At 44.5% G+C, this 15,797-nt stretch overlaps 1 protein-coding gene across 1 annotated transcript; it reads left to right on the forward strand.

The window, feature by feature from the left end:
• The first annotated feature begins 7,268 nt into the window (after window positions 1–7,268).
• Window positions 7,269–14,952, forward strand: EIF3K (eukaryotic translation initiation factor 3 subunit K). The gene is made up of 8 exons (XM_072122918.1): window positions 7,269–7,418; window positions 8,267–8,365; window positions 8,838–8,958; window positions 10,643–10,717; window positions 10,800–10,866; window positions 12,177–12,254; window positions 12,593–12,718; window positions 14,841–14,952. Exons 1-8 carry the CDS (start codon window positions 7,360–7,362, stop codon window positions 14,870–14,872), a joined length of 657 nt encoding a protein of 218 aa, XP_071979019.1. The 5' UTR covers window positions 7,269–7,359; the 3' UTR covers window positions 14,873–14,952.
• The last annotated feature ends 845 nt before the right edge of the window (window positions 14,953–15,797 follow it).

Below are 15,797 nucleotides of genomic sequence, written 5' to 3' on the forward strand. Positions count from 1 at the left end.
ACATGTAAAAAAAAACGCATAACTTTGTGATTAGACTAACTAGTCTGTGCTCAGGTGTAACGTGCCAATAACCAATAGGGGTTTTTTTGTGTATTATTTTTTCTTTTTGCAGCCTATAAGTTTTTTTTTTCTGGCCGTACTAGCTAATAAATGATTGAAAATGAATGCGGCCTATAAGATGGCAGCCGGAGGTTTCGATTGTCTTTTCATTTCCACTAATGATTTATTACTCGGATTACAAAATGGCTGCCTATACTGCATGTAGTACCTACTTACTGTAGAAGGGCTGTACTCTACCTACTGTATACTGTGCCTTTTGGTGTTTACTACTATTAACCACTAGTGTCTGACTGTCACCAAACCTAGGCCGTACGGACGGGACCTCTTGGCGGTCTGGTGATGTATACCCTTTAAACGGCACTAACATTTCACTGTACACGTTACTGCAGGGTGATATTTGTACAACCACAACAAATCCAACTAAGAGGGACCATACGGGGAAGCTTTCTATAGTTTATAGAACTAGTTACTACAGTAGTAGCCCGTGAATTGACTACGGACCGACCGACCGACCATATTTTGACTCCATTTTATGTGTCCCTGGTGCCCTGGAAGTTCTTAGGCCTCATTTGTCAACAATAACAAGAAATCTTTAATTTCCCCACAAAATAAGCTAAATTTGATGGGTGTCACAGCTTTTTTTTTTTTACTTCAAGTTAGGGCCATGGACTGCTCTTTCAGTCCTCAAAATGGCCGCTAGGACTGTTCCCTTTTCTGACAGAAATATCGTGTATGAAGGAAGTTTGCAATAATTCAACTTGTCAATGGTCATGTAGACTAAGCGCTTGACGCGGGTTAAAGGGGTTTTTCATGAATTTTGAAAAACCCTGTAAGGTCCGGGACAGATAAACATACTGACCCATAAACTCCTATCCATGAGGTAAGGGATAACTTCCGTATGGATGAGGGTATCACTGGTCAAGTAGAAGAGGTAATATCTGCTCCCTACTTGAATGGAGCTTGTGTACAGGCCACTCCAAAAATAGCTATAGATCAATCCTACAGAGAATGACTAAGACCCATAATACGCCTACGTACAACTGAGAGGCGGTATATAGAGCATGTAATACCCCTAAAGGCATGAGGCCTAACTATAGCTGGTATTACTCAACTGCAGAAAAACTGGAAATGTGGAATTCGTCTAAAAAAACATTACCATAACTCTGAGTATTTGACAAATAGAAAATCAATAGGTAGAACTGCACAGCATCCTAAGGCTCTGTTCACACCTGTAGTGGACAAGTTCTTTCAGGGGCATTACTGCAGCCTGGTATTCTGGTGTATAGTACTTGAAGTGAGACTGGCCATCCTGCTATCTAGTACTTGAGCCGAGCCCGCTGTCTAGTGCGTGAGGCGAGCCTGGCCGTCCCGCTGTCTAGTGCGTGAGGCGAGCCTGGCCGTCCCGCTGTCTAGTGCGTGAGGCGAGCCTGGCCGTCCCGCTGTCTAGTGCGTGAGGCGAGCCTGGCCGTCCCGCTGTCTAGTACGTGAGGCGAGCCTGGCCGTCCCGCCGTCTGTCTAGTACGTGAGGCGAGCCTGGCCGTCCCGCCGTCTGTCTAGTACGTGAGGCGAGCCCGGCCGTCTGTCTAGTACGTGTGGCGAGCCCGGCCGTCCCGCCGTCTGTCTAGTACGTGAGGCGAGCCCGGCCGCCCCGCCGTCTGTCTAGTACTTGAGGCGAGCCCGGCCGCCCCGCCGTCTGTCTAGTACGTGAGGCGAGCCCGGCCGCCCCGCCGTCTGTCTAGTACGTGAGGCGAGCCCGGCCGCCCCGCCGTCTGTCTAGTACGTGAGGCGAGCCCGGCCGCCCCGCCGTCTGTCTAGTACGTGAGGCGAGCCCGGCCGCCCCGCCGTCTGTCTAGTACGTGAGGCGAGCCCGGCCGCCCCGCCGTCTGTCTAGTACGTGAGGCGAGCCCGGCCGCCCCGCCGTCTGTCTAGTACGTGAGGCGAGCCCGGCCTCCCCGCCGTCTACTGCTATGTTGTGTGTTTCAGTAACGGGATACTACTAAAAATTGCGCTGTTTTTCTGCCATTGTGTTTGCGTATGAAACTGTATATAGATGTATATTGGTTTAATGAGCTATAACATTAAAATATTTTAATAAATACATGACTGCCGTTAAATAAATGTATATATATCTTTTGTTGTATTTATTTTTTCACTAATCATATAGAGTGACACTGGCTTCTCATGGCCCATTGTAAATTGTCTGACTTCTGTCCTACGAGTCTGAAGGTAAGTATTTTTCTTCATAATGTAGTAAAAGAAACAAAAAACCCTACAAATTGATAAACTCGAGGCAGGCCAGAGGAGACGAGCTGCTATGATGTCTCCCATTGGTGAACGAGACGGATCTTTCAAGTGAAAAACGGGAGTCGGCTACCCTAAGTGAGGCGATGGTCACTTAACTCTGCCCCTAATCTCACCACGCCTCCGCTGACACAATAAAATCAGGTTACACGTGGCGTGGGGTGGTGGACTGGATAGACTAGGGCTCTTTATTCTATATTTAATAGGGAGCATTTCAGGAGCCGGCTCTTCTTGGTGAGTGGAGCCTGATCATCCAGCTCACTAAGAAGAGACGGACTTCCTATCACCATCTCTCATCCACTGCAAACAGAAAGTAGAATCTGCTCTGTGATGGTCTCACACTTGGTCATATAGAACATATGAAAAGGTTCTCTGCCTATTTAACAACATCTGAGAAAACTGTGAGTTTTTTGGGGGCAACTCAGACCAAGTTATACTTTAAAGGAATTTGATTTGATGCATTATGAACCAAACTTACCTTGAGAATGCTGTAGTTACACTGATGCAGAAACATACCTTGTTTAATCCCTGAACTGAGTGGTTTTGCTGAAAAAAAAATTATAACATTCAGGACCTTGGAATAGCTGGATTGCATTCAGCCTGCCACATTACATGTAGCTTCCTGAACTGTCCAGACAGGACTAATCAACCTGAGCTGGATGACTCATACACAGCAGCTGGGGGATGGTGCAGTGATTGATTACTTATGCCTGTCAGGCACAACACAGCGATGACATCATTCTCAGTGGCAGACACTTAAAGGGGTATTTCCATAAAGACAAGTTTCTTAAATGTACTCAGGATACAGCATTTCACAGATATAAGTCCAATCTGTCTGTATCTGTCCTGGTGTACACAATTTTAGTTGCCCCAAGACATGACCTTGTAACCTCTGACTTAGGGTCGGGGACTTCATCTTGGATTTCTGTGCGACGGCCGAGGAGATGAAATTTCTCTCTCTGCTCCCTGCACTCTAGCCCGGCCCCCCGCAGTCCAGGACACGGAGCGCACACTGATAAACAGACACTATCATCCTGCCGGCAGCAGCGTATGGAGTACTACAAGCTACAGACAAGTTCTTTATTTAGGGAGGCACAGCAGGTCTAGTGTGTTGTGTAATAGCGGAGATGTAGCAGAGCTGTCTGTGTCATTGTGTGCAATATACATCTTGTGGATCTCATCATCTCTGATCTGTCTCGTCCCTCTTTCTATACTAGATGCTATTGAATGTTCAGAAGGTAAATGAAAGTGTAGATAACTCTGTACCCTGATAATCTAAGCACATTGTCAGCTCACAGCATCTCATAGGATATAGAGATCATGAAGTGTCTGCTTAGAGAGTCCCCGCTCACACACTGGAATCTTACACTGAGTGATAGGAGCTAAAACAGCAGTAAAACCGAGTAACATTGTGAAGTAAAGGCTTAAACAGGGCTGATTCTAGCATATTTGCTGCCTGAGGCGAATATTAATATGCTGCCCCCCCCCTCCGCTCCCTGTTAAGTAAATGCTGAAAACGTTACTAACAATTAACAACCCTACAGACAGCTCCCTGACACTGTGTGACTGACTACAGGATCTGAGAGGCATTAGTGGAATCTAGTACCTTATAGATGACAATCTCTTCCATCAGGAGGACTTTATTCCGGGTTCTCCAATCCATGACGTATCGCTGCTGAATTCATGGCCAGATATCTTCAGCTCCGTGCAGCATCTCCACCCGGCGTCCCTAAATATACCACAGTCACTTACAGTATAAAGTCTCCTGGATAACAACACTGCGCTCCTAAATAATATATACCCCTCACAACACAACTGACCGCACGCTACCCCACATATAACACATCCCTTCATTATATATATATATATATATATATATATATATATATATATATATATATAGGTCTACTGGATTATAGCATGCTAAGCACCAATCAATATACAACACCCCCAATTTATTAATACAGACCCCCCCCCCCCCAACATTTGGTTTACAGCTCCCATATACAGATCCCCTACAGCTTAAATAAAATCTTGCCCCACATATACAGTCCCCTCCCAGCTTAGTAATATACTGTATCCCATATACATCCCCCAGCTTAGTAATATAATGTATCCCATATACATCCCCCAGCTTAGTAATATAATGTATCCCATATACATCCCCCAGCTTAGTAATATACTGTATCCCATATACAGCCCCCCAGCTTAGTAATATACTGTATCCCATATACAGCCCCCCAGCTTAGTAATATACTGTATCCCATATACAGCCCCCCAGCTTAGTAATATACTGTATCCCATATACAGCCCCCAGCTTAGTAATATACTGTACCCCATATACAGCCCCAGCTTAGTAATATACTGTACCCCATATACAGCCCCCCAGCTTAGTAATATACTGTATCCCATATACAGCCCCCCAGCTTAGTAATATACTGTACCTCATATACAGCCCCAGCTTAGTAATATACTGTATCCCATATACAGCCCCCAGCTTATTAATATACTGTATCCCATATACATCCCCCCAGCTTAGTAATATACTGTACCCCATATACATCCCCCCAGCTTAGTAATATACTGTATCCCATATACATCACCCCAGCTTAGTAATATACTGTATCCCATATACAGCCCCAGCTTAGTAATATACTGTATCCCATATACATCCCCCAGCTTAGTAATATACTGTATCCCATATACATCCCCCCAGCTTAGTAATATACTGTATCCCATATACAGCCCCCCAGCTCAGTAATATACTGTATCCCATATACATCCCCCAGCTTAGTAATATACTGTATCCCATATACAGCCCCCCAGCTTAGTAATATACTGTATCCCATATACAGCCCCCCAGCTTAGTAATATACTGTACCCCATATACAGCCCCAGCTTAGTAATATACTGTACCCCATATACAGCCCCCAGCTTAGTAATATACTGTATCCCATATACATCCCCCCAGCTTAGTAATATACTGTATCCCATATACATCCCCCCAGCTTAGTAATATACTGTACCCCATATACAGCCCCCAGCTTAGTAATATACTGTATCCCATATACAGCCCCTGCAGCTTAGTAATATACTGTATCCCATATACATCCCCCCAGCTTAGTAATATACTGTATCCCATATACAGCCCCCCAGCTTAGTAATATACTGTACCCCATATACATCCCCCCAGCTTAGTAATATACTGTATCCCATATACATCACCCCAGCTTAGTAATATACTGTATCCCATATACATCCCCCCAGCTTAGTAATATACTGTATCCCATATACATCCCCCAGCTTAGTAATATACTGTATCCCATATACAGCCCCCAGCTTATTAATATACTGTATCCCATATACATCCCCCAGCTTAGTAATATACTGTATCCCATATACATCCCCCAGCTTAGTATTATACTGTATCCCATATACATCCCACAGCTTAGTAATATACTGTACCCCATATACATCCCCCCAGCTTAGTAATATACTGTATCCCATATACATCCCCCCAGCTTAGTAATATACTGTATCCCATATACAGCCCCCCAGCTTAGCAATATACTGTATCCCATATACATCCCCCCAGCTTAGTAATATACTGTACCCCATATACATCCCCCCAGCTTAGTAATATACTGTATCCCATATACAGCCCCCCAGCTTAGTAATATACTGTATCCCATATACATCCCCCAGCTTAGTAATATACTGTATCCCATATACAGCCCCTGCAGCTTAGTAATATACTGTATATAGCATCCCCCCCAGTATAAAATAATTATAGCCCCAAATAAAAAATACAGAACACCCACCTAGTATAAAATAATTATGGCCCCATTTAATATATACAGCACCCCCCCCCCTCCGTGTATAAAATAATTATAGCCCCAAATAATATCTATAGCATCCCCCCCCCCCCAGTATAAAATAATTATGGCCCCATATGATATATATAGCACCCCCCCCTAGTATAAAATAATTACGGCCCCAAATAATATATATAGCATCCCCCCCCTAGTATAAAATAATTATGGCCCCAAATAATATATATAGCACCCCCCCCCCCTAGTATAAAATAATTATGGCCCCAAATAATATATATAGCATCCCCCCCCCCCCCCTAGTATAAAATAATTATGGCCCCATATGATATCTATAGCGCCCCCCCCCCCCCAGTATGAAACCTCCCCACATTTAATTAAAGTACATTAAAAATAATAAAATCATACTCACCTGCAGGCAGCTGCTCCCTCGGCGCGGCTCCGGTCTTCATGCGGCTCTCCTGTGAGCCGCGGCTCCGCGATTTTCATCTCGCCTCATGGCAGATGCGGCCCTGGGCTTAAAAATGACCTTTTAAGGGGAAGAGAGAGGAGGAGCGCTGGAGCCAGCCACAGAAGCGACAGAACCTCATTATCATAATTTTATAATAGTTTTTCTCAGCAAAACCACTCGGATCAGGTATCAAACAAGATATGTTTCTGCATCAGTGTAGCTACAGCATTCTCAAGGTACGTTTGATTTGTAATGCATAAAATCAAATGGTAGGTTTCCTCTAAACCAATGATTCCCAATGTTTTAGATATAGAAAATGTTTTTAAAAAATATGCGGGTAACGGTTTTGGCACAGCTTTTGCAAGAAAAAAAAATTTGGTTCCTTGGATTTATGCATGGAGGGATGAACATAAAACTGGGGCAAGTGAAGGCCAATGCGGTCAGAATGTTAAGCCATTGTATCTGATTGGATGTTTTTTTATTGATATCTCTCCATGATTTTTGTAATGTTTACAACTTCTCATCCACCGCCTCCAGGTTATCACCAGCACACCAAGCGCTTCAGTCGTCTGCGCGTGCGCATTACAAACCTTCCGCCACTACAGCGCGTGACGAGACTGAGGGCGGAAGCGCGTCAGTGGGACTGCAGCCGGGCGGAAACAGGAAGCGAGAGTCCGGTTCCGCTTCCGGTCTTTCTCTCCTACCTGAAAAAGCAACATGGCCTCGTTTGAGCAGATGAGAGCAAATGTGGGGAAACTACTGCGGGGCATCGACAGGTAATTACCGGGCTGTGTGTGGGGCGCCGTGTGTTTATATACTTATTTATTGGAGAACTCGCGCGGGTTTGTGAATAACGGCACATGTTGGCCTGTGGTGCCACTGCTTCTGTTATCGCACCGTCTGAACAGGGGCTTATCCCAGCACCAGCTGCTCCTATAAACCTTCTGTTTGACTTGCTCCCTTATTGTAAGATCAGTGCTTGCTGTCAGTGAAATCAACTTTGTTGTATTTTTGTGAATGCTTTGCCGGGATACATTGTAACAAAATCAGCAGTGACAAAGCAGTTAGCACCGTTATTCATCCTAAAGGGGTACAGGATGTTTCTATTCACTAACAGCAAGCAGGAAGCTGGACTAAAGTGATAGAAAGTCGCAGCTCTATAATAATCCATATAATCGCTGGATCACGTAACTCCTGCCACATTTACCCTTAGGCTGTGTTCACATGTTGTGGTTTGCATGGTATGAATGAAAAACATGCGGCGCTTGTGCCGGATCTCATGCAATCTGGCGCCGTACCGCTCCGTACACAGGGAAAAGATAGAACATGTCCCAACTTTCCCCGTGTGCACAGCCGTACACAGTGCATCTCTATGGAGAGGGCAGGGGTCGTCCTTCCTTCTCTCCAGCGGGGCATACATTGTAAACGCAGCATTAAAAATTGGTGTTAAAGGTGATGTCCCATTACAGGGAGATGAGCTGATCACTATGGGTGCTGACACTTCCACCATAGGTAACAGCTGGTCTCTTGGTTGCCATCTAGTATCATTTGCTCTTTACTGTAAAATAATTTCTCTTGCCAAAGGGAATCAAGTGCTCACTTTTTTTTTTCCTTCCTTTTACAGGTACAATCCAGAAAATCTGTCCACGTTAGAGCGATACGTGGAGACCCAGGCCAAGGAGAACGCCTACGACTTGGAAGCAAACTTGGCTGTACTAAAACTGTAAGTGTCTTCCATATGTCGGGGACTATTTACTGTGTATAGAGAGAAATAAATAGATAAGAAACGTTCTTATTTGTGACTGATGAGTGTATATTTACTACTACTACTTTGTCGTGTAATGCGTGGGGGGCGGGGTCTCACAGGGAAGAAGTTGTACTAATAAGGGTGGCGGCACACGTGGTGTGTTGAACCCGGTTTTAGTCCTTTTTAAAAATGCAAGCAGTTTTGTCTGGTTTTCCCAATCATCTTAATTAAAAACTGATGTGTTTTTTTACGGACTAAAACCAGATTCAAAACGCCACGCGTGCCACCACCCTAAGGCCGTATAAGGTGGTTATACGGTTCACAAGATTTGTGTTCACCATGTTCGACCTGTAATGACCTTGGACCCTTTTTGCCCCTGCTTCATACACTCCCATGTTCAGTTACTTTACATGTAAGTGGTCACTGTTTTTTCTTTTTGTATTTGCAGCTATCAGTTCAATCCAGCTTTCTTCCAGACCACCGTCACCACTCAGATCCTGCTCAAAGCTCTGACCAACCTCCCCCACACAGACTTCACCCTGTGCAAGTGTATGATCGACCAGACTCATGTATCCTTCTGCTGTTCCATTACTGGGATTTTCAGTCTCCTAAAGTGACACCTAAAAGGAATCACTTGGGATGGATGATCTGTGGGCAGGAGTCATAAGGCTTCTCTGAGGGTCTCCAGGGAAATGCAGATGATTCACTTAAAGGTGTTGTTAGGGATTTACAAATTATCGGTCCTTGGAGGTATGAAAATAACAAAAACCATGACGCTGTGGTCCAGGGGGTCACCGCCCTCCTTCCCAACCTCCAGGTGAAGGGAAAGTGCTGCAGCTCCTTCGGGTTAAATACACAAGGATGCTAAGCAGATTTTCTACTTGGAGAAGAATGTCAATAATCTGATGTATAGAACAGAAACTATTATCAATCATATGACTTAAAGGGGTTTTCCCACTAAGGAACGTTATGGCCTAACTTGCTGATCAGTGGGGGTCTCGGTTCCCGTAAACGAGGGGTCGTCGCTCCGTCAGATTAATGGAGCAGACGGCTGCCCATAACCGTTCTGCTCCATTAATCTCTATGGAGCTGACGGAAATTGCCGAGCGAGACCCTCCAATAATCGGCAAGTTAGGCCCTTTGTGGGAAAACCTCTTAAATACATTGTGCGGAAAGATTTCAGATGGAAATTGCCATGATTTGTAGAGGTAACATTATTGCTGTGGAATCGCATCCGCTCACTCCTTTCTCAATAGGAGAAGAGCAAATTAATGGAATCTGCAGCAGAATCCGAAATATTTGGCAAATCCATAAGTATTACATTTAGATTTTTGTCTGCATTTAGGTGCCTAGAGTCTGCACCCATATACGGCTAAGCTTTAGAGTCATGTTTGTTTTAAAGGGGTTTCCCACGAAGACAAGATTCTTAAATATGCTCAGGTTAACAAAATAACTCATTCTTGATTTCACTGGAATTAACAAAAATGCAGCATTTCAGTTTTAATTCTAACCTGTTTCTATCAGTCCTGGTGTTTTACAATTTTGGTTCTCTGGATACGACCGTTAATCATCTTACTATGGTCGGATTCTTCTCATGAATAGCTTCTCCTGTCTGCATACTGCAGTGCTCTCTGCCTCCTGCCCCTCCCCTTGCTTTAAAAGACCAACTCAGGTACAGGCACTTCCTGCTGGCAGGCAGCTGTTTGCAGAGACGTACTCTACAATCTACAGACAGATAAGATCTTTATCCAGGAGGGAGGCATATAGCAGGGCTGACTGTGTTTTATAGGGGAGTTAACAGAGCTGAGTTTGTCATTGTGTTTTATATCCATCTCATGGATCTCATCATTTCTCATCCCTAATCTGTCTTATTTCTCTTTTTTCTATGTGTCCGTTACTAGTAGAATGTTCAGAAGCGAAATAAACGTGTCAATAAAACTGTACCCTCATAATCTAAGCACATTGTCAGCTCACAGCATCTCATAGCACATAGGAATGATGAAGTGTCTGCTCAGAGAGTCCCCGCTCACACTCTGGAATCTGACACTGACCTAAAACAGCAACAAAACTGAGTAACGTTGTAAATTAAGGGGGTGATAAATGATCTTTGTTGTGTAAACATCACCAGGGGGTTAAAATTTGAGAACTGTCTTTCATGGACAAACCCCTTTAAGGTTAGTCCTTTTCTGTATTAAACCCTAGTCAGATGCTTTTGTACTGTATCGTACGTTTCCTTAACATATGAACTCGCAGCAAGAAGAGCGTCCGATCAGACAAATCCTGTACCTGGGGGATCTGCTGGAGACCTGTCACTTCCAGGCATTTTGGGTAAGTGTCCTCTTTATATGATTATAGGAGGCTTAGTCGATGTCACCATCTTATGTCTCTTCGTACTTTTGTGTCTTTACAGCAAGCGTTAGACGAGAACCTCGATCTTCTTGATGGTATCACTGGCTTTGAGGACTCTGTTAGAAAATGTAAGTGTCTTATTTTGCTGAGCTGGTGCTTGGTTTCTGATACGTTTCCAAATCTTCCGTTACCCTCGCACTTTCTTCATTACGAGTAATTGAAGTGAATGTTTTCACGTTGTGAATCGCTGCTACCACAGAATGTTGGGCACGTTCCATTTTGTTATTTGCTCTGATTATGGTGCAGCTTAGCGCTCATGTGATGCCACCGGCTTTCCCACACTGCCATACCCTGGGGCATCTTGTGTTCTGTCCCTGAGGCTTTAGCACTCAAGTTCTCAGCTGGTAGGACGTTAGGCACAGACAGTCTTTATTGCAATGTAAGAAAATTTCCCTGTCCCTTTTTAAGATTGCAAAAATTAAACCTTAAAGGGATTGTCCACTTTTTGATATTAAGTATTGTCACACAGGTGCAAGACTCTTTATATCACACGGCTCTGTTTACTCTCTACGATAATAACGGCTCGTGCACCTGTGTGACATCACATGACCATGGACAGCTCTCTATACACTGGAAGTAAACATAGAAGCTTTGTATAGAGGAACAGCAAGCAGAGATCTAGGGATGCACGACGAATTGATGCATAAAGTGTATTGGAAAATTTGTACAACTGTTCCTTAAACAAGATGAATTCTTTGAGCGTGGACAACCCCTTTAACATATTTATAGACCTAAGATGGTGCCTGTACTGATGGCGAATTGAAAAATATGGTTAAGAAATAGTGAGATCCTTAAACATTCTCTGTCCTACCATGAGTAGTGTGTGGTATTCAGCTGAGCTGCAATACCAGCTCTCACCATGGTCAGGTGTGGTGCTGTATATGGAAGAAAGCAGGCATGTACGACAACCTCTTTAACTCCTTAACATTCACAGATGGATATATCCGTCAGGAAGCTGTTAAGGATGTATGAAGAGGGTTTATGGGGGGGTGAGCCTTCTTCCTACAGATATGGGGTTTGCTGCATGTGGCAGCAAACACCCATCACTAGCACAGATTGCAGGTATTAATCCCTTGACTGTCACCGGCGGCATTTAAAGGACGGCGGTGCATGGGTGCGGCCAACTTGGTTGAGATTGTGTCTCTACCCGTGACATCATTGGGGAGTGGTGATCAGTTGCCATGAGATATGGTGATACATCGGAATGTGGGGGTCTCATCACAAAGACCCCAACCAATCAGCAAGTTAGGCCCTATTTTGTGGATAGGGCCTAACTTGTTTTGTGTGAAAACCCCTTTGAGTCTGACCACTAGGAAGCTTTATTTTGGTGACCGTCAGTCCTTCTCTTGTTGTAATGTTCTTTTTTGGTTTCCTTCAGTTATCTGCCATGTTGTGGGGATCACCTACCAGCACATTGACCGGTGGCTTTTGGCTGAGATGCTCGGAGATCTGTCAGGTAAGTAGCCGGAAGTTTCTGTTTTAGAGGGAAATCCCTCTAATGTAGTACAATGCTCCTATCCAGACGTCCCAGTGTTTACTGGGATGATAGAATTCTTAGGGATCGGTGTGACGTGGAACAGAGGCCACACTGGAAAGTGTCTGAATAATGGCCAATCCCTTTAAGGATCGTTGAGACTTTGATGTCTAGATGACTGAGTCCTCTCCAAAATTTCAGCAGGGAAGGACAAAGTGTGAACCAGCAGCAGCCATGAGTGATCCCTTCCTGGATCTTGTAGACCCCATTTGTGTTCTCTGGCTGTTTTCCACATTTTTGTTCTTTCCTCTTATTTTTAGAGCCCCAACTCAGAGTCTGGATGAGCAAATACGGCTGGACAGAGGCCGAAAACGGCAAGATCTTCATCTGCAACCAGGAGGAGAATATCAAACCCAAAAATATTGTGGAGAAGATAGATTTTGACAGTAAGTCTTTAATCATTGCTTCCTTTCCATCCTATCAGGAAACAGAATTTGCCAAAGCTCCAGAAGTGAAGTAGTTGACCCCACACAACCCGAGTCACTGCTTTCATTCTCTGGAAGGCAATGGATTAAATAACTTGTTATTAGCGACTGTTCTGCTGTTACTTTGCGTTGGGTTTAGAAATCTCCCTTTTAAAGGGGTTTTCCAGCGTCCACAACAATCAGCTGATGACAGTGCTGCCACACAGTGGATGGTGATGGGAGTGCACTGTTCTGTCACACGTGGTGAAGCTGTAGGATTTAAGACTAAAAATTGGGCCTCTTATATACACTCACCGGCCACTTTATTAGGTACACCTGTCCAACTGCTCGTTAACACTTAATTTCTAATCAGCCAATCACATGGCGGCAACTCAGTGCATTTAGGCATGTAGACATGGTCAAGACAATCTCCTGCAGTTCACGCCGAGCATCAGTATGGGGAAGAAAGGTGATTTGTGGCCTTTGAACGTGGCATGGTTGTTGGTGCCAGAAGGGCTGGTCTGAGTATTTCAGAAACTGCTGATCTACTGGGATTTTCACGCACAACCATCTCTAGGGTTTACAGAGAATGGTCCGAAAAAGAAAAAACATCCAGTGAGCGGCAGTTCTGTGGGCGGAAATGCCTTGTTGATGCCAGAGGTCAGAGGAGAATGGGCAGACTGGTTCGAGCTGAAAGAAAGGCAACAGTGACTCAAATCGCCACCCGTTACAACCAAGGTAGGCAGAAGAGCATCTCTGAACGCACAGTACGTCAAACTTTGAGGCAGATGGGCTACAGCAGCAGAAGACCACACCGGGTGCCACTCCTTTCAGCTAAGAACAGGAAACTGAGGCTACAATTTGCACAAGCTCATTGAAATTGGACAGTAGAAGATTGGAAAATCGTTGCCTGGTCTGATGAGTCTCGATTTCTGCTGCGACGTTCGGATAGTAGGGTCAGAATTTGGCGTCAACAACATGAAAGCATGGATCCATCCTGCCTTGTATCAGCGGGTCAGGCTGGTGGTGGTGGTGTCATGGTGTCTTTGGGCCCCTTGGTACAACGCCACAGCCTACCTGAGTATTGTTGCTGACCATGTCCATCCCTTTATGAGCACAATGTACCCTGTAACATCTGATGGCTACTTTCAGCAGGATAATGCGGCATGTCATAAAGCTGGAACATCTCAGACTGGTTTCTTGAACATGACAATGAGGTCACTGGACACAAATGGCTCCACAGTCACCAGACCTCAATCCAATAGAGCATCTTTGGGATGTGGTGGAACGGGAGATTCGCATCATGGATGTGCAGCCGACAAATCTGCGGCAACTGTGTGATGCCATCATGTCAATATGGACCAAAATCTCTGAGGAGCTTCCAGCACCTTGTTGTATCTATGCCACGAAGAATTGAGGCAGTTCTGAAGGCAAAAGGGGGTCCAACCCGTTACTAGCATGGTGTACCTAATAAAGTGGCCGGTGAGTGTAGGTTCTTGTTTTCCTACTAGACGATTTTAGCGATGTTACTGTATGCATGGAGTCATATATGTAGGTTGTTGGAATCTATCATCAAAATCCATCCTGATAACCCAGAGACACTTACTCATAGATTCAGGCACCGGGACTGTGGTATCTTCTTATATGTGTTATCCATGGTCTCCTGCCATCTAAAATCCTCTTTTACGATTATGCTAATGAGCCAGAAGGGCTACTGGGGTTGTTACCAGAGCTCTTCATGGTTTAGTTTCACAGGCTGTTACGCTAAGCAGTAGCACTCTAAGTGAGATTATAACAGGCAAAGGGAGGGGGAGACAACGGCCTGTGAAGCTGCAGCAGAGTGTAACGGCCTGTGAAGCTGCAGCACTGAAGGGCTCTAGTACACTACTTCTAACTCATTAGCATAGTTCTAAAAGTTGATATTAGAAGGCAGGAGGCCATGGATAATAAATATAAGAAGATCCCACAGTCCCGGTGCCTGGATCTAGGAGGAATGTCCCCGGTTTATCAGGATGGATTCTGATGGGAGATTTCCTTTAAATAAACATGAATAATAATCTAGCATTCCCCATCACTCACTGTGACTTGTCTTATTTCTCCGCAGGTGTCTCCGGGATCATGGCGTCTTCTCAGTGACCTTCAAGTTAAAGAGAATTAAACTTTTATTTTATGTACAGACCAAATGTTAGAGCTGGTGAATAAATGTGGTGAATACATCTCCTCGCAGTCGTCTCTCTATAGCTGCTGGGGTCAGTGTCCTGTCCCGTCATGTCCCAGATTACAGATCGGACATCGCGGGATTGTAGTCTCAGGCTTCATCGTTACTGTTCAGTTTGGACCAGCACATGGTCTGTTGCATGGGAGGGGCTGTAGATATATATATACAGGAGTAGTATAGGGAGATGATAGTAAATGGTAATGAGAATAATTAATTAATTTCCTTCTATTAAAGCACATACACAAATTCACCTTAAAGGGACGGACCACTGATAAGAAAGGCAACAACGGTCAGTACACAACCCTAGTAGGGTCATCCATATCACACTAAACCCTCCGTCTATGGGAGCCGGACCCTCTGGCAGCAGGTTCTGTGTCCTGAAAACTGGAGGACCCTATGAAGATGCTTTACTTAACCTGCTAAACGTCCTAATTTGTGGCCGCCTTTTTAAAAAAAAAAAAAAAAGTTTTAAGAAATAAGGGGGTGTCCAAAGAGGGTGGGGGCACATACTTGCCCTGCTCCAGCTGCCAGTTTCCACACCGCTCCCTCCAGTACATCAATCTGGACCCCACTACCATGGATAGGACATAACAGTTTAACGTGGGGCAACCCCTTTAAGACCTTGATCTTGACTTAGGATCTCTGCTATATAAATGTATTTATAGAAATCTGTGGCACTGAGCAGAGGGCAGGGGTATCATCTATTTATGGGACAGTAGAGGGTCAGCTCTTCCATCCAGCTGTAACTCATCCACATGCTCTAAATCTAAACCATGGGATCACTACATGTAATGTGTCATTCTAATACAAATATACCAAGAATACACAGTGATGTCACAGTAC

This window comes from Engystomops pustulosus, chromosome 9, assembly GCF_040894005.1.
Source record: "Engystomops pustulosus chromosome 9, aEngPut4.maternal, whole genome shotgun sequence".
Lineage (NCBI taxonomy): Eukaryota > Metazoa > Chordata > Amphibia > Anura > Leptodactylidae > Engystomops > Engystomops pustulosus.